This window comes from Haemorhous mexicanus, chromosome 3, assembly GCF_027477595.1.
Source record: "Haemorhous mexicanus isolate bHaeMex1 chromosome 3, bHaeMex1.pri, whole genome shotgun sequence".
Taxonomy (NCBI): domain Eukaryota; kingdom Metazoa; phylum Chordata; class Aves; order Passeriformes; family Fringillidae; genus Haemorhous; species Haemorhous mexicanus.
This window is the reverse complement of record NC_082343.1, coordinates 50,267,222-50,293,156: the sequence shown is the minus strand read 5'-3', so window position 1 is coordinate 50,293,156 and position 25,935 is coordinate 50,267,222. Positions and strand designations below refer to the sequence as shown.

At 40.6% G+C, this 25,935-nt stretch overlaps 1 protein-coding gene across 2 annotated transcripts in view; it reads right to left on the bottom strand.

Moving 5' to 3' along the window:
* SHPRH (SNF2 histone linker PHD RING helicase) overlaps positions 1-18,920 on the bottom strand; it is a 48,677-nt gene extending 29,757 nt beyond the window's left edge. Inside the window, exons 1-10 of one of the 2 annotated variants that reach the window (XM_059841738.1) lie at positions 18,817-18,920; positions 15,766-16,435; positions 15,194-15,323; positions 9,142-9,360; positions 8,744-8,822; positions 7,807-7,957; positions 6,402-6,507; positions 5,666-5,922; positions 3,641-4,336; positions 767-1,018 (exon numbers count right to left, since the gene is read on the bottom strand). In XM_059841738.1, coding sequence (XP_059697721.1) covers positions 767-1,018; positions 3,641-4,336; positions 5,666-5,922; positions 6,402-6,507; positions 7,807-7,957; positions 8,744-8,822; positions 9,142-9,360; positions 15,194-15,323; positions 15,766-16,404 — 2,529 coding nt within the window. In that variant the 5' untranslated portion in view covers positions 16,405-16,435; positions 18,817-18,920. Of the gene's footprint in view, positions 1-766; positions 1,019-3,640; positions 4,337-5,665; positions 5,923-6,401; positions 6,508-7,806; positions 7,958-8,743; positions 8,823-9,141; positions 9,361-15,193; positions 15,324-15,765; positions 16,436-17,984; positions 18,008-18,816 lie in introns of those variants that run through there. The other variant, XM_059841739.1, reaches the window with a different exon arrangement.
* Between the last annotated feature and the right edge of the window lie 7,015 nt (positions 18,921-25,935).

Here is a 25,935-nt window from a genome sequence, read left to right as displayed (position 1 = left end):
AATGGTGGGAAAGGAAAAACAGAGTGAAACACAGTCTGACAACACATAGATCTTATTTTTGAGAAGCCTGAACATCTTTTCAGAATGTACCCTAAGATCTAGAAGCAACATTGCTGCAATATAGTATAAAAGTATATGTAAAATTTTTGATCTTTTTAGAAGATAACTTAAAGCTGATAAAAGCCATGTCCTCTTCCAAGCAATCAAGTGCAATCAAGGGTTTACAGAAGGCAAACAAATAGCAAAATAAACTGTATGTTTAAAAAATTCTAGACATTAAAGCCTGTAAGGCATTCTGTAAGTAGCATTTTTCCTCTGTTGGGCTAAAAAACTGGACAAAGACTAATTAAAATAATCCCCCCTGCAGACTGTATCCCTTGAGTTTGCAGACAGACTGCTGACTATTTTAGCTTCTAGACCCAAAGGACATATCTATGCCTCTGAACCACATCACTGAAAAAGGCTAGTGTCTTGTTTGAAACTATCAAACACCATATACCATATATGATGACCTAGTTCTTTAAACTGTCAGTATAGATTATGTTAAGTATTTTTTGAGCTGGATATATTTCACAATCTGCCATAATTCCAACAGGAGAACCTTTTATCTCCAACAGAAAATTCCCTCCTGAAGAACAAGGGACAAGGACAAACTACATGAGCGTATTCTGAACATTAAGAGGGGGGAAGGAAGGACTCTACTATTTACAATAAATTTGTCCAAACATTTTCAAGTCAAATGAATGCATGACCAGGAACGCCATACCTTTGCAGTGGTGCATTCAACCATTTGCGCTTCATCGAGGCAGATCCTCCACCACTCCACTGCTACCAAGGGGCTGGGGATGGCCATGTAGCGCTTCTGGTTCCTGAAGCGGCGCCCGTCCTCGCTGTTGCTGTGGGGAATGTCTACGTAGTTCAGCTCGGTGCGCAGGACGTCGTAGGTGGTGATAACCACCTCCTGCTCTGCCAGCATGTGCGGCTGCAAAAAGCCGTGCTTCTTCACGCCTTGATACACCTACAGGGATCCACAGGCAATGGCACAAGAGCAAAGAAGGGAGGTAAAAATGATAAAAATGCTAACATATCAGTACAGCTTAACACGTGCAAGCTTTTAGCACTGTTGCTCATATAAAAAGAAACTACTCACAAAATCTGTAATCATCTAACAGTATGGTGAGAAATTCATCTAAGTAACTTAGTAATAAATACAAAAGAGTAATGGATGCAAAACGTGTCTAACTATATATGACTTTGCAAAACATTTATCTCCTCCTTTGAAGAAGAGAGGACTTCATTATTTTCTACAACAGTTATTTGTTATAACAGTTGTTTGAAGATTAAGTGTTCCATAATGTTGTATGGAACAACATTATACAAGTTACTGTCATATGGTTTTTCTAGGGCCCAGTCCATGTTTAATACCAGCTTTAATGAAAATTAGCAGAATTAAATTTACATGATGACAATAAAATAGTTTAAATACTGAATGTCAGTACTTTAAACTGTGTGACAGTTTAAAGAGATAAATGTTTTGCAAAGTCATAAATAGTTCAGTCTTCTCCTCTCCTTTACTATAGATCATTACCTTTCTTCCAAAAACTTTACTCACTAAAATTTAATGGATGATTAGGCAAAGACAGAAATATGCATCAATATATATAAAAACCAGAAATGACACTCTGAGTAAAGTTTTACCAACAGAGATTTAAGAGATGAAAAAACATACCGGAGGTAAAATACAGTCCTTGTGCACTAACAGAAACCCTCCATATTGACATTTGTTCTATTATCAGAAGTACTTTTCTTATCTCCCTCATAATGTTAAGCCAAATCCCTTTAGAAACATACCGAAGTTAAAATAACTGCTCTTTACCCCTTGATGATCACCACGTGATTTCACTGTTAATTTCACTCTTAACCCTACTTTTTCTCCCGATAATAATCTTCCTCTACATTTGTCCATATGGCAACAGTGTTTCTGTCAACTGAAAGAAACACCTGCAGATAATTTCTTTCTATTGAGCCCCAGAGTGGGACAACAGAGTAACCCAGGTCATTGCACATGAAACAAAAGAGAGAAGGGGAGCTTGGAAGGGGAAGAAAAAAGAAACAAATTAACCAAAGAGAGCATGCTCTCTGAAGCAACCAAGAAGAAACAAACAGCCGCCAAAGTCTAATGATTTCTTCGAGTATTTATGAATAGATTTTCTGGATATTTATAATTTGACCAAGTTTTAGTTGTTTTCACAGCAGCAGGAAGACAATCTACCACAAAGCAAGACCTACTGATAAATTTTAATTTCTTGTTCTATTACATAAAAGCATTAGAATTTCCCATGGGTTGTAAGCAGTTGAAGAGTAAAAAACACATGTCACATGCAATGCAAAAGTTGTTAACATGGGAAACTGATTCTTTGAAACATCTCCATTACTTTCATTTTACCTTAACAGAAAATAAACCACCAAATTTTCATTTTGAAGCAACACTGAAAACAAGTCTCACAGTTGGCAGTTAAAAGAAAATGAAAACAATCTTGCAGGATGGAAGATGTCACACAGTTTAAAGTACTGACATTCAGTATTTAAACTATTTTATTGTCACCATGTAAATTTAATTCTGCTAATTTTCATTAAAGCTGGTATTAAACATGGACTGGGCCCTAGAAAAACCATGCGAGTTTTACACATTTGTTAGTTCCTGCATTAAGTCTAATTGGACTACTCACACAAATAGCACTGGAGGCCTAGAATTCATTTTTATGTTGGGCAACTATAGCCAAATAGGTACCGGATATATCCCTGAATACAGTTATATCAATCTGCTACTATTTTGTTCAAAATACAAGTGAATGATGGTTTTCAAAGCTCTTGATCATTACAAAGGTTCTTGACTGCTAAAAATATGAAGGACAAAACCTGGCTGCATCGGTAATAAAAGACTCTTGAATACTGTGATAATGGTATTTTTTAAAAACCTGCATGGCGATTATTACTCTTAAGTATAATTAGATTTATTCTAGTGACAGGGTTATTAGAAATCAAGTAAAAGGACAATACATGGTCTCCAAATAACCAATATCCTAATAAATTTGGTAGATGTTATAGACACAACAGCCAAGTTGTAACAGTATTGTTTTCAGTAAAAACCAGTGCCCAAAGACTTCTTTTATAAAGCCTGAGAACGAGAAATGCAAAACTACAGGCTTTACCTATGGAAACATTTTTTATCTAGAACAAAAGGAGGAGCAACAGTCTGAGAATTGCTTAAGTGAACATTTACAGTGAGACAACACTCAAAACACCCATAAGCCTTTTTAAGTTCCTTGGCAATCTTTCAAACAGCCTTCCCTCTCAGAAAACACACGTTGTTGCAACCATACAAAAATTTGCTTTCAGCCACTATACAATCTAGTCCACTGGTTTATCTCCCAGTGACCAACTAAAACAGAAAAAAAAAAGAACTAATTGCAGACTGTCTTTCTGGGACACCAATGCACCACATAATGCCAAAGTACTGGTCTAGCAGCAAGAAATGTAGAGCTCTGGCAGAGAGGACAAAGACTTCTGAACACGGAGTGATGCAAGCCCCGAGCCTTGATAAAGTAACTCTACAGAATATGAAGCTATATAATCTTACCAGAACTCGAAGAGATGATGATCTTACATGCCTGTTGATCTCATCTACCCACTGGTGACAAATAGAACTTGGAGAAATTATCAGAGTCGCTCCTGTGGGAACTGGTTTCATTGCCACAAGGCAATGGGGACAGTAGAAGGGCCTGCTCTTCAGGTTTTCCTCTTTGTAGTTTACACATTCTGCATGCTGCCACAGGTAACATTTCAGGCACTGCACACGAGCTTTGTAGTCAGCCAATCCAAGCTCACCACAGATGCATTCAAAACGATATTCAGAGGTATTAAATGGAAATACAGAACTGGTATGTTGTACGCTACTGCTAGCACGTTCTTGGGAATGTGAGGACTGGACCTTTGGGATTTCCTGCTGGATAACAGCTGTAGTTTTAGAAACATCAACATCAGCATGACTGCTCATGTCACTGGAGATACGGAGGTTGCCATGAAAATCAGGAGATTTTGGGACCACAGTTTCTTGCTTAACATTTTTCTCTTCTACAGAGTTCTCATGATCTGTTTCAGATTTCCTGTTATTTTTACTAGTTGTACAATAATCATGCTCTTCCATGGTGATATTCTCATGTGAAGCAGTTTTAAAGACATTTTCAGATGCTTCGTCACTGTTTCTTGATTCTTTGGTTTGAGTTTTAGCATCAATCAATTGCTTCTTCTGAGTGTTTTCTGAAGTCCTTGCTACCTACAAAGCAAAATTAACCAAGAATATCAGACTTTACATTCTGACTTGTCCAGCGACATTTAACAGCTACCAGTGCTGTTACTTAATGTCTCCATTAATGACATAGCCAGAGAGATCATGTGCACCCTCAGCAAATTTGCAGATGACACCAAATTGAGCAGTACAGCTGACACGCCTGAAGGATGGGATGCCATGAAGAGGGAATCTCATGCAGTTTAACAAGACCAAGTGCAAGGGGCTGCACATGGGTTGGATGAACAGATTGAGAGCAGCCCTGCTGAAAAGGATTTGGGAGTACTGGCGGGTGAGAGGCTGGACATGACGCAGCAATGTGCACTTGTAGCCCAGAAAGACAATCGTGTCCTGGATGGTATCCAAAGCAGCATGGGCAGCAGGGCCAGGGAGGGGATCCTGCCTATCTATTCATTCTTGTGAGACCCCACCTGGAGTACTGCAATACAGCTTTGGAACCCCTCCTCATAGTAGGAGGATGTGGACCTGTTGGAGTAAGTCCAGAGAAGGGCCATGAAGATGACCAGAGGGCTAGAGCACCTCTCCTGTGAGGAAAGGCTAAGGAAGTTGGAATTGTTCAGCCTGGAGAAGAGAAGGCTTCAGGCTAAATTATGGCCTTCCAGCACCTGATCAAAGGCTATGAGAAGCTTTAAAGAGACTATTTACAAGAGCACGTAGTGACAGGACAAGGGGGAATAGTTTTAAATGAAAGAGAATAGTTTTAGATATTAGGAAGAAATTCTTCACTGTGAGGTGGTGAGACACTGGAACAGGTTGCCCAGAGACAATGATGCCCCAGCCCTGGAAGTGTTCAAGGCCAGGTTGGATGGGGCTTTTAGAAACCTGGTCAAGTGGACGGTCCCCACAGCAAGGGGGTTTGGAATTAGATGAGTTTTAAAGTCCCTTTCAACCCAAACAACTTTCTCCGCACCCTTTTTTTAAATGAACATAAAAACACATCAGTACATAGATATTAAGGGTTTACATCAATTTCCAGTTTGAGGATTTGTTTAATGTTTACCAGCGTTTAAAAAACAACTTCACAGTAAGAATGATACAACTCCCAGTAACACTATTTTAGAAGACTTATGACAGATGTAGTTAATATTCTAGCCCCAAATTTTATCTACTTATGAATTCTGCTTCTTCATTTACAAGTGTCAAAGCAATTGCTACAGTTTTCTTCATTTTTACCATTAAGTCAGGGTCACTGAACTAGTGTACATAGACAGTACAGCTGAGAGTAGCATGCAATTGGCAGGAAAAAAGAACAGCCTTTGCAACATTCTTTGAAGTAACTACAGCAGCATGTTTTACCTGCTCTTTGGCTTTTTCTCGCTTCTTCTGTTCCTTGTAATTCTTTCCCAACTTGAAAGACCCAGCCAGACCATGTCCTTTAACTTGTTCTACCACCTGTTCTGCAATTAGTTTTTCTAGAGTTCTTTTGAGAAGCCGTCTATTTCTTTGCGTGTCGTACCTATACATAGAACTGATGTACTTAAATATTGCAATTATGGAAGCTCCTTTCTTCACATTCATTTCCTTTACAGCTGCTAATATCATTATTCGTAAGCCTGTATGAAGAGTCAAAACAAAAAATTAAGTTACCTCACAGAATGCGTATTAAGGGAAATCTAAACATAGCATTCATCTAAAAAATGCAGATAGGCAGCAGTTTTGACAAGCTTTTATTTGACGCAGCTCTACAGATTGCTGTTTTGCAGTGATTCTAAAACAACGCTGGATAGCAACAGAAATAAATCACCCAATTTTCTTACAGAGGCATAAAAAAAGACAGCTTATTTCATTTATAGCATAAACTCTTTACAAAGACCTCTAGTTGGATGGAGCTCTGTAGCAGAGCTCTGAGTTAGTAGCTTTACTTTTAACTGCGGATCACTTGTTTGTAGCATGCAGTCCTACATGACAGAGCTCAGCAAAAGAGTAACCTCATTCTGAAGAAGTCAAGAATAGCCTTGAACTCATAGTCAGTGGCCAATATAACACAACACCAAAAGCAAAAAGCATTTTAAAACTCATCAGAAATACTTACTGGGATACTGTATTTTTTCCTTTAATTTAGGCTCCATTTCCTTTGTTTTTTTCTTTTTATTTCCCTCTAAAGGTTGAGGTGGAACAAAGAAGTTCACAAGCTTACCCTAATGCAGACAACATTAAATAGTTATTAGCTCATGTATCTTCACAGTTAGTCTGACCTTCATTAATCTCCTCATTTTTGAAAGTAAGCATGAGCTGCTACAAATATATGTTCTGATCTCACCAATTTGCTCAGATAGCTCTTTTTTAATGTACAGAGTGACACATCATTCAGTTCAGTTTCTTGGCAAACAGGATTCAGCACCCTAACTGAAACACAAAGAGCAGCTCTGAAAGCCCCTTGGGTCCTCCACTGCTTTAGCATTAAGTTGCAGGAATCAACAGATGTAAGTGATCTGGGTTCCTGATGGGGGAGGAAAATATATATTTAATATATAGCTAGAAACACAAGAGGAAGTAAACAATATAGAGGAAGACCCCTAGTCAGCTGTATAAAAAGTATGTTTCTCCTTTTAGGGATTACCTTGCAAAATTTCACTCTATTATTAGAGTAATATTTTAGCTGACGTCTGTCCCAACTACTTACATCATGAAAGAGTTTCAATAACTCCAGCCCTCCAAAAGCTCTGGTCTCTACCTATTGTTACCAGTTGGTGTCCAGGCAATTTAGTGCTTATACTCCTCTGTTTGCACTACTTGGTGCTGACCCTCTTATATATTTAAGAGTCATCTTACTCTCTCTAATGAATTGAGTCCTTTTAACTGAAAAACTGACAAGCAGGCAGGAGATCACTATGATAAATGTGCAATGAAACTGGCTGCCAGGATTTCCAAGGAATGAAACTCACGAAGTGGTAAGAGTTTACTTAAGAATATTGGTCCTTTCCCTTCAGAAAAAATTTTTGGGTTTAGTGGATGTGCCAAGTTTTCACAGTATGCATGATGAGGAAAGTGAAAAGAAGGAAAACTGTTGCTAGATAAGCCCATTTATTATATGAAACAGAGGGAGAGCAGAAATCTTTATTCAGAATGTAAACTGTCCCTATTTTAGCACAGAACATGTGTCTAATGGATGTTTGACATCCATCAATACAATGAAGTGAAGGAGAATGACCTCCAACAGAGTAAACTAAATTAAATTATTTATACATTCCTGAAGCCTGTCCAAACTATATTAACAGCACAATTGCCTGATAAAACCATTGAACAATGGCAAAGGATCAACAACTTCTCATGAAAACTGTTCCACCATTTATGCTGCCAAGTGTCATGTCCTACTAAGAGAAAAACTTTCACAGTAACAGAGCTTTAAATATGGACTTCTAAAGCAATAAAAGGTGCACTTGCATTCATTCTGAAAAGCATTTTCTCAATAAAAACACTCAACCTGGTTTCCTTACCTCAGGTAATGTCAGATCATCTTGTTTAATCTCTGGTCCAGTATGATTCAGAATAAGAGCCAACACTTCTACTGTTTTTCCAAGACCCATCTCATCTGCCAAAATACCTCCAGGCCACTGGGGTCCAGCAGTTGGATACTCACGGATAATGCTAAAATTCAAGTACATTCCCAGTGAAAGTCAGTTACTACAGAATGTTGTGACAGAGAAGGGTGCTTTCAGGGACACACAGCATAGCTTCAGCAAGGCAAAGTTTGTAAGGTGAGGCATTATCTTTTATTAGTTAAGCTGATATTAACAAAAACTAGCAAGCTTTTTGGGTGTATGAGCCTGACCAAGACAAATATGCATGCCAAAATTTTTAGGATCTTTTCACCTCCTCATAAGCCTCGCCTTGCTAACCTTAACATATCATAGCATTAATCTCAATAAATATGAAATAGTTTTATATTCACATGTGAAAAAGACCTAAAAGTTACATAGGGAAAAATAAAAAGCAAACTAGCAATCAAAAGGTTCTATTCTGACCAAGTTAATGAGAAAAGAGACACAGGCTTAGTAATGCAATACCTAGCATTAATAAAGAGCTTTATACTGCTGCCTTCCCTTGGACTTTGAAAACAGTGGATCAAAAGATCAAAGCCTCCAATACTCTAAATTAAAAAAAGTTAATATTAAGCCACTAAATTATTGACTTTTTTTAAGAAAAGCTTTAATAATTACATCTTCAACTTCAGATCTACATATTTATCTGTGCATTACATATTCAAGTTTGTTCTTTTTTTCAAATTAAAGATATCACTGTTCTAAATCTTTAGTTGCTAACTGAAAAACAAGTTATGGAATATCTTATATCCTGCAGGATAAAGCCACCAACATGGATTTCACAAAGTACAACCCTGAGGTGTCCTCAGAAAGAGTAACTATAAAAACGTACCAGCCAGTAAATGGATTATAGTAGATTTTTATTCCATCCAGAGTGATCACTTCCCGCCATAAGAAGTGCAGCGCGTTTTCTATGGAGAAAGTGTTCACGTTACTATGATGGAGTTTCTCTATTAACAGCACACTCCTTAGAATTATTCAGCCTTTTGGTGACATTAAGTGAAAAAAAGCTGAAGTCCACCTCCACAGAGCTTCATGACCAACATGATACATCTATTGCTGTTCAGCAAAACGTAGTTTATCGTTTAGTGTATGACCCAAACAACAACTTTTATGAAAATACTAATGAAGTAACTTAAAACTTCTAATCAAACAGCAAGGAAACATTACTGCTGACAATGCAATTACACTTTCCACAATTATGCAAGTTTTTCAGATCAATATACTTGCCACTACTTGGAGTACTTGTGTGGTTCTCTCGGTGAAGCATCCAGTTCACAGCCTCACTTTGGTATGGCCTCAGAATGGGAATTAATGCAGGATGCTGCACATCCTTTCTCAGCAATTGGATATCCTGCTGATGGGTATGCCGTACAAAGTCATAAAGCTCTTCAATATTTTGTCGCTCTAGTTCTGTGTCAGATTCTTCCTCATCTTCCTCCAGCTCGTCTGCATACACCAAATAATTCAAGACACGCATCATCAATCAACTTGGGACAACATTTCAGTAAATTTTGTAGCAACATATTTAGTTTACACACATGAAAATAAGCAAAGTGTCATTTAAACATATGCCCATGTCTGCATCTGACTCAGCTAGCAGCAGTAGCAAACAATGAGCAGTTTAATAACTGAAATAAAGAAAACCATTGCAACAATAACAACAGTAACAATAATAGTAATAGCAATGAAAAGAAAAAAAGAGAGAAATTAAAAGAACCCAAGAAACAAGTGATGCACAATACAATTTCTCACCTCTCACTGATCAATTCCCAGCCCATCCCCAAGTGGCAACTGGTGGCTCCCAGCCAACTCCCACTAGTTTATAAACTGAGGATGTTCTATGGTGTGGAATATCCCTTTGGCTGTCCTGGCAATGCTCCCTCCCTTCTTGTGCACCTGCAGAGCAAGGACTGAAAAGTCCTTGACTTGGGGCAAGCGCCACTCAGCAAGTAAGAAATCACTGCATTACAAACATTATTGTCACAGTGAACCCAAACACACGGCACTCATCAGCTACTAAGAAGAAAACGAACTCTGCCCCAACTGGAACCAGGACACCTAAAAGTTAACATGCTATGGTGAGCAGAGATGTATACATAATCAGCAAAGCTCTTTCTTTAGAATTTAGGTATAGAATGACCAGAACTTATTCATTTAATAAAGACCTTCCACTAAAAAATTCCAATTGTTACAGAATCACGATTATCTCATGCTTCTGATTTAAATATTAATAAATGACCTTATTGAAATGAGAAAAGTTAACCTTAACTTATTCATCTGGTTAAGAAAATTGTAGCAGCAGGACAAAATATAACTCTTACCACTTGCATCACTGCAAAAATTCAGACACGGCATACTTTCAAAATTAAAACCCCACCTCGCCCTTTGTGACAGAAGGCCGACCCTTCTTTTCTACCCTCTAAGAAAGAACGCCTTGTGCTTATGTATTTTTCACATAATTTGGATATATAGGCATACACAGAACTTAAACAATGTAGAACAAAAATTCCTGAAAAATTCAAGGGTTGGCATTCTAGAAAACAGATATGAGAGAATGAAAACTTGCAGGCCAAGTTTTAACAGCGTTTTAGGCATAAAATTAAAACATCAGTATCAAAAAAATACAGACCAGTTCTAACCCCAGCTAGCATTGTAGATAAACTCACCCTGAAGAACTTTTTATTAAAAACAAACAAACAAACAACATCAACAAAAAAAAAACCAGCACCAAAATTGGAAGCAAGTCAAGGCTATCATTTGCAGCAGGAAGTGACCTTAAAGTATATTTAACATTTTAATAAAGCAGCAAACAGCTGGCACACTTAAATCAGATTTTGATTCTGATGCCTCGGGCTAAGAAGGAAGAGATGTATCTGGGAAAAACCAGAAAAGCTTATTCTTATCATAAGGTTCAGAAGCTGGTATTAGGACTCTCTTTCCTGAAAAGCAAAAGCTTTCTTTCATTCAAATGGGTGGTGAAGGTGAAGAATGATTTCCAAAACAAAAGGAGGAAATTATACACCTATATATGGCAGCCATCAGTGCCTTCCCCTAATCCTTTTAAATCAAAGGAACGATCAAGCTTGTCAAGGGAAATGAGAATACTGAAAAACATTAAGCTTCTACATATTCATGAAAACTATATATATGACTTGTAATGTAAAGAAGGCAATCAGAGTGCACATGTGGGGTTATTAATGATCCAGCCAAATAAAAAGCATCAAGAAAGCATTCAGCTTTTTATATTAAAGAAACCATTCAAAGGGATCCTCTAACACATACCACTCACTTTAGGAAAATAACAGAAAATTAGCGTATTTGCCAAGCATAACTTTGATCAAAGAATTTTATATATAATGACACATATCATTATACTTGCTAAAATAACAGTCTTCAAATTTCACATTTTTAAGCATACTAAATTGACTTCTACATAAACTAAGTCTATCCAGAATTTTACAGGAGAACAAAGACTGCAAGATAATTTAAAGCAAATTTTTTTTTAATGCAATTGGATTTTTTTTGTACACACCTTTCTTGTTTTGGTCATTCTTTCAGAGATTTCTTTTTCAATATTAAATGGTTCTACATACCATAGGGATTTTGAAAAGGATGCTAGGGAAGCTTATCTCTCTCAGTTACTTATTAAACAGTGAATATTTAATTATGCTTTCAACCATTTCAAAATGTAATTCAGTTACAAAGGTCTCATCTAAATCTTTTTTACATCTGAGAAACAGATGGCATTGTACTATCTAAAAATTTGGTTTCTCTGATGCTTTTCAAGTACTCTAATTCCTTCAATGACTGAACTACAGTTCTGCTACTGCATCTGCAGTAGGATCTTTCCTTCTCTAGACTGCAGTATAACAATATCTGCACTAATGAAAACAGCCTAGATTAACAGAAAACTTGTTGCCTCACATATGGTAGTAAATAAACAAATACCAAAACCATCTTTGTACAAAGAATTTATTCTTCTTCAGAAAACTGAGGGTGAATGGTATATGATGAAAAGGTAAGATGGCAGAGAACATCTGCCTGAGCAGGCAGATTTGGCTGAGACCCAGGGAAAACAGAGTTTATGACCTTTGGGAGAAAGGGCTGGCAGTTCAGGATGATTACAAGGATGTTGTGAGGTTACTGTATTAAATTTTGGGTCCCTTACTACATGACAAGAAAGACATGGAAGTGGTGGAGCACATCCAGAGCAGAGCAATAAAGCTTGTAATGGATCTGGAACATAACTCTTATAAGGAACAGCTGAGGGAGTTGGGGTCATTTCGACAAAAAGTAGATGAGGAGGAGACCTTAGTCCTCTCTACAACTAGGTCATAGTGAGGTGTGGGTTGGTTTCTTCTCCCAAGAAAAAATGTCCTCAAGTTGCACCAGCGAAGGTTAGATTGGGTAACAGGGAAAAATTTCTTCCAATAAAGGGTTGTCAAGCATAAGAACAGGCTGCCCAGGGAAGCGGTTGAGTCACCATCAATGAAAATATTAAAAAGACATATAAATGTGGCACTTAGGTGTGGTACATGGTAGAGTGATTGACTTGGCAGTGCTGGGTTAAAACCTAAATGATTCAATGATTCCATATTAAACCTCATCAGTTTTTTTTCAGATTACTTAATGCACCTATGCAATTCTTGCCATAACACAGACAAACTTCCTGCCACAAGCTCTCAAAACCATCTAGAAGGATATTAAGAGAATTAACTGGGTACAGTGAGGAAAAATATATTAAAATTAAATGTAGCAGTAGAGAGGTCACATCCGTTATTTGTGTAAATCCTTGAGCACAACCCCATCAGCCAGAGAATTTGCTCATCAGTGGGGGGAACAAGAAGCTTCATCTTGGAATGTTATTGTATAGATTTCCCTTTAGATGGATATTGATAAATGCTAAAATATATACTTAGAGGTGTTATTTTACAAAACCTCAACTGATCCTGTCTAAAAATGGGTGGAATTTAAACTAAGTTGTAAGAAACATTTAAGAGAAATGCATTAATCAGCACAAGATCAAGGCTATATTATTTTATGCCACATCAGTAAGTTTGTGCTCAAAAACAGTTAGGAAATGAAACTAGTTTCACAGTGCATAATCACCTGGGGTTGGGTCCTCCTTCACAAATATTTTTCATTTCTGTGACATGCTTTTTCTGAATTCAGAGCAGAGCATAATGCATACTATGGAGTCACATAGGGATTTAGTGATCATGTTTTGCTCTCTAACACTTTCAGGATAATTCTTTACTATTGATTTAGTTTCACTAATCCTGAACATTAAATTGATGCATTTACTGAGCTATACACCTACCTACTTAACTGCAACCCTGCTTGGAACAGTTAGCAAAGAGGCCATAATTTTTTGCTTCTGTATTGCTTTCTATTTATCTATTGAATTACTACTGAAACTCTATGGTCTAGTCTGCTTGCAAGCTTTCAGTTCTTCTCCATCTCTGTTACGCTGAATAATACATTTAAACATTGCTGATACCATTTCACCAATCATTCTTTTTCTCAAAGTGTTAGTAATACATTAAGCTGCACATGCCTTTGTATGGCTTGACTGGTGACTTGAAATCATTTATTTCTGTTCTCCGTGCCAGCTATTTTACTTCATCACTTACATGGCATTCACTGGTGTGAAATCAAGACTCTATTATTATTTTACAGCACATAAAAACGTACATGCTCAAAAACAGTCCAAATCTTTACCAGCTGGCAACACAGCTCCTTTATGAACCTGAGCTGCTTGCATGGCTTCTGAAAAGTTAAGGCATAACAACCCAACTTCTCAGGACCACATTCTTGCCCCAGAAACTTTGAGGGGCATGTCTTCCCTTTCAGAAAGTGCCTCTACACCTGTAAGCTACACTGAACTAGGTAGTCCCTACAAACACATCCTTTAGTGTACTGAAGACAAATATCCCCGGTTCCAGCAGAAAATTAGTATGGACCTTAAAGTAAGTCACCAGTAATTTTCTTCACAATCTCTTTCCCCAACTCTTCCACAATGAGAAGATATGCAGAGAAGAAAATTCTGTTTTCTGCTATAGCATTACTTTTATTTCAGCACTTTATAATACACCTTAAACATCTCAAGTCCATGAATTCTCTGGCAACTATTCTGCTTCTAATGCATTTATGATAATGCATTTCTCCTAATGGATTTTAAACACTACTACTCATTTCTAGATCTCAAACTATTTATTCTTCAGACCTCTTCTTGGATCTGATCTGTCATGCTTTCAAACCTAAACTGGCATATTTGTGTCAGCTGGACTTCAGTATATGGAAGGATGATTTCTTATCTGCAGTACCCTCCCCACTTACTGAGTTATATTGGCCCATCCCTTGGTACACCTCAAGTCATTCTTCATGTTTGTTCTTCCCAGCAGGTAAGGATGTTCAGATTTTATTCTGTTAGCACTTCCTTTTAGCTTCTCTTTAGCCTGAGTTGCATGATTTTTATACAACTCTGCCTCTTCTAATTAAGTGCACTCCTGTTTGGGGTGGGTGCTAAGCTTTTGCCACAACACAAACCCTGTATACTACAGTCACTGAATCAGTCTTCAGTCAAAATTTTGAATCAACTCTACACTCAGGAACAAGACAAAGTTTGGTTGGGTAGTTTGCTTGTTTTCTCCACAAGTTTGCTAAGACATCACAACATAAAGCCATTGTTTATCGCCCTAGAAATCTGTATTACTAGGAAGTGTAATTAGCAAACATACCTTTAACTCTAAAATGATAGGGAGGCCCATGTTTCTCAATCTGCAATGGTATATTCTCAAAACTGTCATAAAGCTGCATTTTGTAGTATTTTACATTGTAACTGCTTTACAATATAAACCAAACACAAATCTATTGCTGCAGTAGAGTGATAGGCCCCAACCTGGGAACAACTTTTCCAAATTTAATTTGTGGTTCTTTTACACTGTTCCTGTATGATTCGCAGAAGATACTGTAGATCTGTTCAAACTACCCCCACGAAATAGTGAAAACTGTATTTACTTCCAAAAAAGTAAGGATTCAAAACATCTCTATGCTTTAGTACCTGTAGAGAAGAATTATCACCTTTGATTTCAGCATAAAATAATTAGCATATGATTAGCGGTCAGATAATAGTATTGGGTGAATTACCTAATAACGCTGCCTGGAAAAGATGAGTTGCTCTAGATGGCAGGAATAACTACTACTTTCCCTTACACTTACAACTACCACAGAAGACAAAACTGTTTCTGTTCATCAACAATCAACTTTATTGCATTACCTGGAATTAAAAAACTGTAGAACTTTTCCATGAGTTTTTGAATAATCTGATTAGCTTTTTTGGGTCTTCCACCTCCATCACTGAGAAATTCTGGTTTACTTAGCCCAGCTTCAAGAAGGTAAATTCCAACCTGTGAAAAGGTTATACAGTTAACAATTTAATTAACAATTAAATTAAATTAACAATTTAATTTAATTGTTAATTAAATTAAATTTAATTTAATTTAATTGACAAGAATATTATAAACAGAAGAGCACAAAAATAATAACAGTGGTTTGAAAATTAGCAGGTACAGACAAATATAATAAATCTATTGAAAACACCATGTAGAGGAAACACAACTAAAATCTTCAATGATTCCTTCAGGTAATACATTGCTAATGGTGAAAAAAAAAAATATTTATAGGAAAAAACACACTGAAAACATTACAAAAGCATGTAGAAATGAAACATTTTCATCACATTATAAACACAAAGTAGCTGCCAGACTTTGTTCAGATGTTTTTATTTTATATTTCAAACAAAAAAAAAAAGAACTTCCAAAATGTAAAACAAGTATAATGAATGCATACCTTTAAAGCCTGAGCCTCTCCAGGTCTTTGATAAAGTCCAATTATCTTTTTTTTTTGCAACCATCTCAAACCTTCCAGTATTTCACCACTTAAAGTCGCTTCCACCAGAATACGTTGTTCATAAGCGCCCAGGTATTCTTTTGTTTCATTACTGTGCTCTTCTTCACTTCTTTCATGAACACAGACCTGCAGCTCATCATCAGAGTCTCCTCTCATTAAAGTAAAGATCCTGTCACGGAATTCATCAGTTAGAATTTGCTCAGAAGGCAGTCGAAGAGCAAATTCTCCCAACAAAGCCTTCCAGGACCTATCTGCAGGGTATGGCAAGACTATAATATTTAGCTGTACAGACACAGGAGTCAAGATGGAATAAGAGTCTTCTTCATCGTTAACTGTCAAAAACTTAACAGATTTTGAGCCACTGCCTTCTTTCTGTACAAGATCTTCATCAGTGCTATCATCGTTTATAACAAGGAAGGATGCAGAGGTGCTTGGAACTGGAATATGGTCCTCATTAGTTACTTCATCATCTAACGCCACCATCTCATTTCTCCGGTCTTCGTGCATATTCCAGCAGAGCTTTTTCTTCTTCTCCTCATCCACTTTGGATGGAGGTGCACGTTTCCGACGACTGCTCATTTTGCCGTTTTCTCAACGGTGCTTCCAGTATCTGCAAGGTGAAGTAAATCAGTCAATAACAGGCATTACAAAATCAAATGGCCACACTAGAATTTCACTGTGCAAAATTCTGCGACACAAATATATGCACTATGCACTCAAACTGTTCAGAAGTATTAGCTTTAGGGGGCCTCCTACTCCTGTGCCATCACACAAAGCTGGACATGAAGCATGGTCTTGTACTCGATCTTATAAATTTGCCAGACAGCTACAGACAAAGATCAACAAGACTGGTTCATTTCAGAGCTATTCCTCAGAATCTTGTGGGATAGATATAAACCAAGAAGCAAGGGAATCCTTCAAAGATGGGGGTGGAGGAAGACAGCAAAAAAAAACCAAAACAAACCTCCGCAAACAAAAGTGCAGAAGTACAGGAGATCTGGGGGCGGGAGTGGGGTAAACACATATAAAATTCCTCTTTCCCTTCAAAGCCTACACAGAACTGAAACTTAAACTTGACACAGGCCTAGTCTGAAGATGCCACTACATAAAATATGGTTAAGAGCCCAAGCTATCAAGTTCTGTCCTTCAAAGTCCCCAATGACCTTGCTACTAGTACTGAATAATTTTCCCAGGAAACTGTGTATCCTGGGCCCTGGATATACAAACTGCTTACAGAACAGACCTTAGTTAGTTATTGTGCATTTCAGGGGGACCAATCAGCAAACTAAACGTAGAGTCTTACTGATACTGACTAACTGCAAACCTAAGTCAAGACAGACATCCAAGTCCTTAACTGACCCTGGGCACAGAACAGACTTTGTGGATAAAATACAAGAAAATAAAGTACAACTACTAAATGGTATACATGAAGAAGCAAAATATAGAATATTAGATCCATCTGGGAAGCTAATAACTACATAGCCAAAACCACATGCTCATAATTAAATACTCAAGCAAGTAGGAACATTTTTCAAAAGATTTTTTACAAGGAGCCTGAACATAGCAATAGGTCTGTAACTTCATATTACACTTTGTGAGTACAGATATTTGTGTCAACTCAGCTTGTGCATACAACTTTTAAATGAATGTAGGAAGATAAGAGGAAAATATTCCAAGCTACTAAATCCAGTACACCATATCTTAATGTTAAAGGGGCTTGTGCTGGAACAGAATTCCTGTTACTGAATAATTTTGTAAGGGTCTTGGAAAAAACCCAAAAAACCTAACATGAACTGATAATTCATGAAAGCCGAAGGAAACATCATGGAATATACAAATTTTCCTGTGTTTGAAACTCAAACCCAGAATTACAGACTCAATTAGGTTGGAGAAGGCCGCTAAGATCACAGAGTCCAACCTGTGACTGAACACCGCTCTGTCAACTAGACCACAGCACACAGTGCCACATCCAATTTTGATTCAAACACTTTCAGGGATGGTGACTCTACCACCTCCCCGGGCAGCCCATTTCAATGTCCAGTCACCCTTTCTGAGAAGAAATTCTTCCAAAAGGTTCAATCTAAACATTCCCTGGCGCAGCTTAAGGCCATTTCTTCTCAACCTGTCACAGTTGTTCGGGAGAAGAGGCCGACTCCCACCTGGTTACAGCCTCCTTTCAGGAAGTTGTAGAGAATGATAGCCTCCCACAATTACACAACAGACTTCCGGGAAGGAAGGGCGAGTTTTTCAAAACAATGCTCATGCACATGGAGCGATGCTGACAGCACTCGAAGCAAATCCCGACGGCGAGCACACACCGCACTTAACCCAGAGGCAAAAGGCTCCCTGCGGCATCCCGGCCTGCACGAGCACGCCAGCTTGGGCATCGCACTCTGAGGGACAAGCGGGAGGGAACCGCTCTGTGCGAGCGGGGTCTGCCCGCAGCTCCAGGGGCCAGAAGACGCCCGTGCCTACGAGGGGAAGCGGCGGCCGCGCACGGGGCAGAGGAAGCGGCCGGGGCTGTCTGCAGAGGCAGCCCCGAGGACCGCGGCTCCACCGCCCCACTGAGCACCCGTCGACCCCAGGGCCGGGGCCTCCCGCACCGCTTTCCGCCGCAGGGACGCGGAATGCTCTCGTTGTCTCGAAAGAGGAAAGAGACTGGAATCTCGGGAAGGCGAGCCCAGCAGCGGAATGCGAAACCCTGGACAGCCGGCACTGCACCATCGCGACGCCGGCCACCGGCGGGCTCTGCGCGGCTGAGGTGACCCACCGCCGCCCCCCGGTCACCGCGCAGCGGGCCCGCGGCATCCACCGCTACCCGCGGCCACTCGCACAGGCCGCGGGCTGCCCGGCCCCGTCGCCGCCGCCCGCGGCACGGCCGCCGCGCAGCTAAAGACTACCGCGGCGGGAGGAGTGCCCGCTCACGGCCGTAGCGGAGGACGGGGGGCAGCCCTGGGGTGAGGGGAGCGGGGCAAGGAGCCGCGGACGTACCGGAGCGGTGACGCTGCTGCCCCGGCGGCCGCGGCTCCTCCCGGCTTGGGCGGGGCCCCCGCGCGTCCGCGGCGGGGGGCGGGGCCCGGGGGGCGCGAGACCGCGCCGCCCCTGGCAGTGCCGGACGGAGCCCCAGGGCGGGGGAAGTGGAGGGGCAGGCGGGTACGGGGCAGCGCGAGCACCCGCGCTAGCCCGAGCGGCAGCCAATGGGCTCCGGGAACCGTGGCATTTGTCCCGCCCCTCCTTGATGTCAGCGGAACACAAGGACGGGAAGGCCGAGAGGATGCGCAGGCGCAGTTGGGTGCACCTGGGCGAGGGAGCGGGGCTAAAGCGACGGTGCCCTCAGTGGGGCGTGGCGAGCGGTGTTAGACGTCACGTGGGCGGGCGTGGCCGCGCGGCACGCCCTCAGGGTGGTGCTGAGGGTCGGGCCCGGGAGGGGGGACGAGGGGCGCGTGGGAACGCGGTAGGATCCAGGGGGTGTACGGGAAGTTCCACCTGCACCTGGGGAGAATTTCGCTGTGCAGGCGGTCGTGCACTGGAACAGATTGTCCGGAGAGGCTGAGGAGTCTCCCTCGCTAGAGATACCTGAGAACCGCCTGGTCGCAATCCCGGGCCGTTCGCTCTGGGATGATCCTGCCTGAGCAGGGAGGCTGGATCAGATGGCGCGCTGTCGTCCCTTCCATCGTGACCCCGTCTGTGATTTTGTGCGTGAAACACGTGGCAGAAGAGAGAGGACTGTTCAGGCGTCTGACAGGAGCGATGGAAAGAGCGAGTTTCTTGGCTGTTAGCACTTTGAAAAGGCAGAATCAGGCCAATTAATTTTTAACAAGAAATGTCACTGCAGTAAAAACTATGGAAGGAAGCTGGTGAAGTTGCTGAAGGGTCTGAAGCCCAAGTCCTAGGAGGAGTGACTGAGGGAGCTGGGAGTGTTTAGCCTGGAGAAAAGGAGGCTCAGGGGGCACCTTAGCACTCTCTACAGCTCCCTGAAAGGCGCCTGCAGCCAAGTGAAGCCTCTTCTATCAGGCAGGATGAAAGGACATAGCCTCAGGCTGTGCCAGGGAGGGCTTAGGTTTGTCAATGGGAGGAATTTCTTCATAAAAAGAGCAATTTAACACTGGAATGGGCTTCCCAGGGAAGCCAGTGGTGGAGTCACTGTCCCTGGAGGTGTTCAAGAAAAGACTGGACATAGCACTTAGTGTAATGGTATAGCTGACAAGGTATTCAGCCCAGTCTAAACACCCCCAGCTCCCTCAGCTGCTCCTCATAAGACTTGTGCTCCAGACCCTTCCCTAGCTCCGTTCCCCTTCTCTGGACATACTCCAGCACCTCAATGTCCTTCTTGAAGTGAGTGGACCAAAACTGAACATATCACTCGAGGTGAGGCCTCACAAGTATAGGGAGAGAATCACTTCCCTGTTCCTGCTGGTCACACCATTGCTGATACAGGCGAGGATGCCAGTCTGAGGGACAGTGAGCAGCTGAAGTGATGTACTTCGCTCCAAATTCATTAAGCTGCCCTGTTTCACTCCTACTACTGGTGTGCATCCCTGTACATATGGATAGGTGGGGCAGGCAACTACTTTTAAAGGTGTGACATCTAGGTTTGTGTTGCAAGATGTGAATATCAAATTTTCTCATTGTGAACTGGCTCTCTCGATGGCAGAAGTGAGGGCAGCCAAAGAACAACTTCCATCACATTTGCTGAGGTGGGGGGAGGCATGCTGTGAGTCTGTGATCATGCAGAGGCCCCCCACATGGGACCTCAAAGGTGTGACTCCTCATGTGAGTGTCCTGCACCTGCTGTTGATGAGCTGATGCTGTAAGAAAGTCCCACAAGTGACTGCTGCTCACCCTCCTCCACTTGGTGAAGTTGGACTCCTCCAGCAAAGGGAAACAGGAAAGAAAATCATACACTTCCAGAACTCTTGTAGGAATAGTGGACAATAATTCGTGACTCAGTGAGATCTGCTCATAGATTCATTTACAGGGCTGTTCACAGGGCCATGAATTTCTTAATAATGAGTCTTGCCCTTTAGTTAGCTCTTCTATTTCTATATTGTCCGTGTCTTCTATTAACAATTTCCTCTCCTGGATTGGGACTTTTGCTTTCTTTGGTAGTGATGATGGTCTTTAAAGATTTAGAATATAAAGCATTTGTGAAACTGAATTTTATTTTCTCATCTGTATGTCGTGAAAACTAGTAAGCAAGAGAGTAACATTTCTGCTTTTTGAGGAGGGGGAAAACACAATGGCCCCAAGAGGATGCCTGCTGTACATGACAATATCTGTCTGAGCCTCTCTTTTTCTCTCACCCTCCTTTGGTAAGAAGTATCTTTCCTAGTTCTCAGCATGAACAACCTTGGCATGATCCTCCTGCCGAGGGAAGGAAGAGATAACTCCAAACAGGGTAACAGTCACACTCTGGCCTTTCCCAGATCGCCATTGTTCTTGGCACTACTCAAACCCCTCCCGGCTTAAAGCTGAGAAGTCACTTCCCAGCTCTCCCTGCCCACTTAAGTCAAGACTCAGTACCCCTTAGTACTTTTCAACTCAAGAAGGAGAGGAAGAGACTCAGATTTGAAAATACCCTTGGGTAGAGGTGCACTGAAACAACACTAGAGGTCCTTTAACAAGTAATGATTTTATTTGAAGAAAAATTCACATTTATTAATGCAAAGATGAAGGCACACAGCTATCAAAACACTGTGTTGGTAAACCTTGCAATATCCTTGCAATACCTTGAGAATGAGGAGGGCGGGAGAAAAGTAGAGAGAGAAAAGAAAAAAGAGGGGGGAAGAGAGAGAGATCATCTGTCCTGCAGCATAGAGCATAGAGCAAGAGAAATCTTAGAGATCTCTAAGAGCAATGGAGATCTTTGGAGTGTCAGGAGCACTAGTTCTGAAGTACACTCCAACACAGTCAGAGGCACAAGTCTTAGCACAAGTCTTACCAAAGAGCTGTCCCTGCTTTGGGGAAGAAAGAGGAGCAGGCCTGTTGATTAATCTGTAAGGTGGTTGTATTCTCAGCCTCTGTCATGAATGATTTCAAACACTAGTTTTTCCTTTTGGAAGAAGTGGAGGTGAGGCCATGCTGCCATCATAAATGGGGGCAGGGCAGCCAATATATATGTAAAAGTAACAATTTATACTTAGGAACAAAGAGAAGGATGACAAAGACAGTGGGTCTAGTGAAAGGGCAAAGCAGAGCCATGACACCTTAGCAGCACTCCTTCTTCCAGTTGGCTGCAAGGATAAGGGTCATTCCCCCCCTCCCAGGTCAGCATTCACACATTTTATGGAAATCTCTTAGCTACATATCTCGTGGCATATCTCATGGAACACTTGACTGTTATCTTGCCTGTAATGTCTCCACAGGAGTGTTTGAGGCATTTCTTAGGAGGATACAAAGGGGTCTCCACCCACTGTGTCCATCTTTTGTCTGAAGGAGTTTCGCTTTTTCTGTCTAACCACTTACAAACCTATCTTTTGAAATAAGGGTTGAGAGCAGGTGGAAAAATCCCTGTTTCTATTCAGCAGCTAATGACTAAGGATCCTAGGGATTAGCACCCAGTAATTTTTCTACTGTTCTAAAGAACTTCAGTGCATGAAAGAAGATAATTGCCATTTAATCTAACAAAATAAAAAGGAGCAGTATAAAGAGAGGATAATATGACATAAAATAAGACCATGTGATTTTTTTGACCACACTTGAGAACATAGCCTCCCTTGCCTATGAATAAAAATTCCCCTATGCTTTCAGTAGCAACTGTTAAAGCCCAGGACAAGTAAGCAAATAAAATCAAGAGATGTGCTCCTTTGCAAAGGGTTTCTTTTTTTGAGAGAGGCTGGAGAAAACAGCATGCTAGTTGTTATGGTATTTTAAAGTCCTTTTTTAGTTGCAAAGGCAAGCAGAAAAACTTCTAAAGCAAAAATTGTGCGCCTCCAAATTGGTTCTGGCAGGAAATGTGAATGTTTGTAGCAAATGAATGAAACTGAGGGCAGATAGACTGTTCCCTGCACTACAATGACTATGCTGTGCCTCAGCAAACCTGTGTGTTACTCGGGTGGTTAAGTAGCAGGAGAAATCTATCAGCTCCTTTGATAAAAATCACCATGTGACAGAAATGGCAAGATGGACCCCAGTGAAGGCATAATATTGTTCCAGATTAATAACATTGTGAGCAGTATTCTGTGGCCTGCTAGGAAACTATTTTCGTAGGTTAAACTCTACCCAATTTCCTGAGTGTTTGGTGTATATATAATGGAAATTAGTATAACTGTCATAGTGGGACTTTAAAAGTATTATCATATAATTGCCACCATCCACAGTGCATAATGCTGCTTGGGCCAAAAGAGTGTAGGATTTAAATATTTTTTTTGGAGAGCTACAAAGAGAAGAATATTATTGTCTGCCAGAAACCATCATGTAAGTGGATTCTTAGCCAGTAGGCTAAGAATCCAGCCTGGGAAAAACACCATGGAGCTTGGCAAACTTCCCCTTTTTCACTTCTTCAGCGCTTCCACTCTTTTCTGTTTCCTCGAAACAGAGAAGTTCAACATATCACTTGTGCCCTTCTGCCTCTTGGCATAGCTTCTCCTGGGGGAATCTCGCTGCACCCCACAGAACAGCACACTGCAGGCCATCTGTCTCAGCTCACGTGTATGCACAGTTCTTGTACACCCTTGTCCATCTGCCACTCAGCTGAGCTACATGCTGGTTTTGTGAAAACCAGGTGATACACCTGACCTCAGGACTGACAGCAGCAGCTGATCTGTCACTGGTGGGAGTTAAGCCCATCTCCCTTTTTTTTTTTTCCAAGAGAAAAGGACAGTTAAAAAGACTATCTAAATATAGAGCACGGAAAAAAAATAACCATGTCATTGCATCTAGGACATCATCTAGCATTACTATGTAGGATTTGGAATCCAGTTCTTGGAGTTATTTAAATATACCTAAATAAAATGTTTTCATTGCTTTAATATTCCTTTTATAAGCCTTTTTTTTTTAATGTAACAAAAATGCATATAGGAAAAGTTTGCAGTTCCTGAGAAAAAATGAACCTTCTAATGAAACTGGAATTAAATAAATAAAATCTTTACAATAAAATCAGTAAAAGCATTTGGAAATGTAGGCTCAAAATATAGATGTTTGTAAGATAATACAGAGCACAATGGTTTGAAAGAGAGCTGAAGGATGCTCACAACAAAGAGATATTTCAGACATTATCTATTAGAGATATATTTCTTGGCAGTGAAAAATGCTGATTTTCACACTCTGGCAAGAGAAGTTTTGAATTCATAACTTGCTCTGTAATATAAAAAACAAGCAAACCAAAACTGCTTGCACAATTCTTACCTATGTTTTATACTATGGAAAAAAGGCAAATAAAATCAAATTTGAAACAAAAATGAAACTGTTTAGTCAAGAAGTCTTCTGGAACTATTTTATTTTGGCCTCTTTCCTCATAAAGAAGTGATAAGCAGTCTTGGTAGTTTCTGTCAAAGAAGATACAAACTTTGTCAAGGTTGTTGTTTCTTCGATTTATCAACTTAGAAGTATAGAAAGATCTGCAGTTCTCAAGCCAGAAATCTATGTATTTATTTAACACCAATGAAAATCTGCCTCTACAGATGTTTTCTCTAGTTTAACAAGGTTTGATGTTAAAACAAGTACATAAAGATTGATGTAGCTTCATTGCAGAAGGTTAATAATCATTCCCTTCAGAGGAGGGTTATATTAAATTGTCTGTCCAAAATTCACCTTTGAGCCCGCTTGGGTGACTACCTGAGTCAGGAAAAGCAGCAGGTTTCAGAGAGGGCAGGCTGTGCATTTGCTCTGGCTCTGGGCTGCAGGAGCGGGCAGTGCTGACTCACGGACTGCACAGGGCATGGAAGAGCAGAGGAGATGCCCCAAAGCTGTCAGCAAACTGCCCGGTGCTTCGGGAGAGCTACACCTTACCTGGATGCCGTTAGTGCCAGGCAGCATTTCTGTGGGAGACAGAGGGATATTTCTCTCTGCAGTATCCCAGGGAGGTGGATATGATGTGACACTGAGCCACAGGGGAGTTGCAGAGAGTCAGATCTCAACTGGGCAGCAGAACTGGCTGCTTTCTGCTGCTACTGGCACCTGGTCCCTTGTAACTATTCCCTGAAAGGTGCAGTAAATCTGGCACAGGAGAGGCCCGAGTGTGGTGGTACTTGGTTGATGCTGCTGTTCAGGGAGAAATGTTAAGAGAGCAGAAGCCTTTAGACCCTCTGTCATGTGGGTCCTTGGAACAAGTCTGTAGTAGAAAGGCCCCTGAATCACCCCTGAGAGGAGATTTTGCTTTGGCCTGGGGCATTAGCTCACTAAGGCAACAACCTTAACTAATGAGAAAGGATGTTTTCTCTGGATATAAATGTCACTGTATGTCTAAATACGTGTACACTGAGGCTTATTAATCAAACTATATTTTTGTTGCCTGTCCTTGGCCTAAAGTTTAGAAATGCAATGACCCATGAGAAGTTAGTCTGGGACTCCAAATGTGTATTTTAGTTTATTTTCCTACATAGTACCACAGGGAGTCCAACCTAAGGGGGGCTGATGGAATTACCCATGTAAATGTGCAGCTCTGGTTTGTGGTTTTATCACCAGCACAAGTGGTGCAAGCAATTTAAGTATTTTGGTACTTCTATACATATTTGTATTTATATTTTGGTACTCCTATACATATTTGCCACTTCAAATTGCAGAAACTTGTAATCAAATTTTAATTTTTTTTTTTTTAATCTTCAGCAACTATAGATATTTTCTTGTTATTCCTCTCTACTTTGCCTTTCCCCATCCAGGCAAACCCAGATGTATGGATTTTGTTCCAGCTGTAAAACAACAAAAAATAATTCTGTGTCTGCTGTGCTCTCACTAGGGTAGATGCATAACCTGTTACGTAGCCCTACAGTTCCAAAGTTTGTACACAAATGTCAATAATAAACCGTGCTTCAATTCAGTCTCCTTCCTGCTTTTAGTGCTCTGAGGAGTTTTCTTTTTTGACTGGTTTTGTTCCAAGGCATTGTCCTTCATGGTGCCCCATCTGTGTACCACAGGACTGTTCATGCCTCCTGGCTGAGCTTGGTGTAGCAT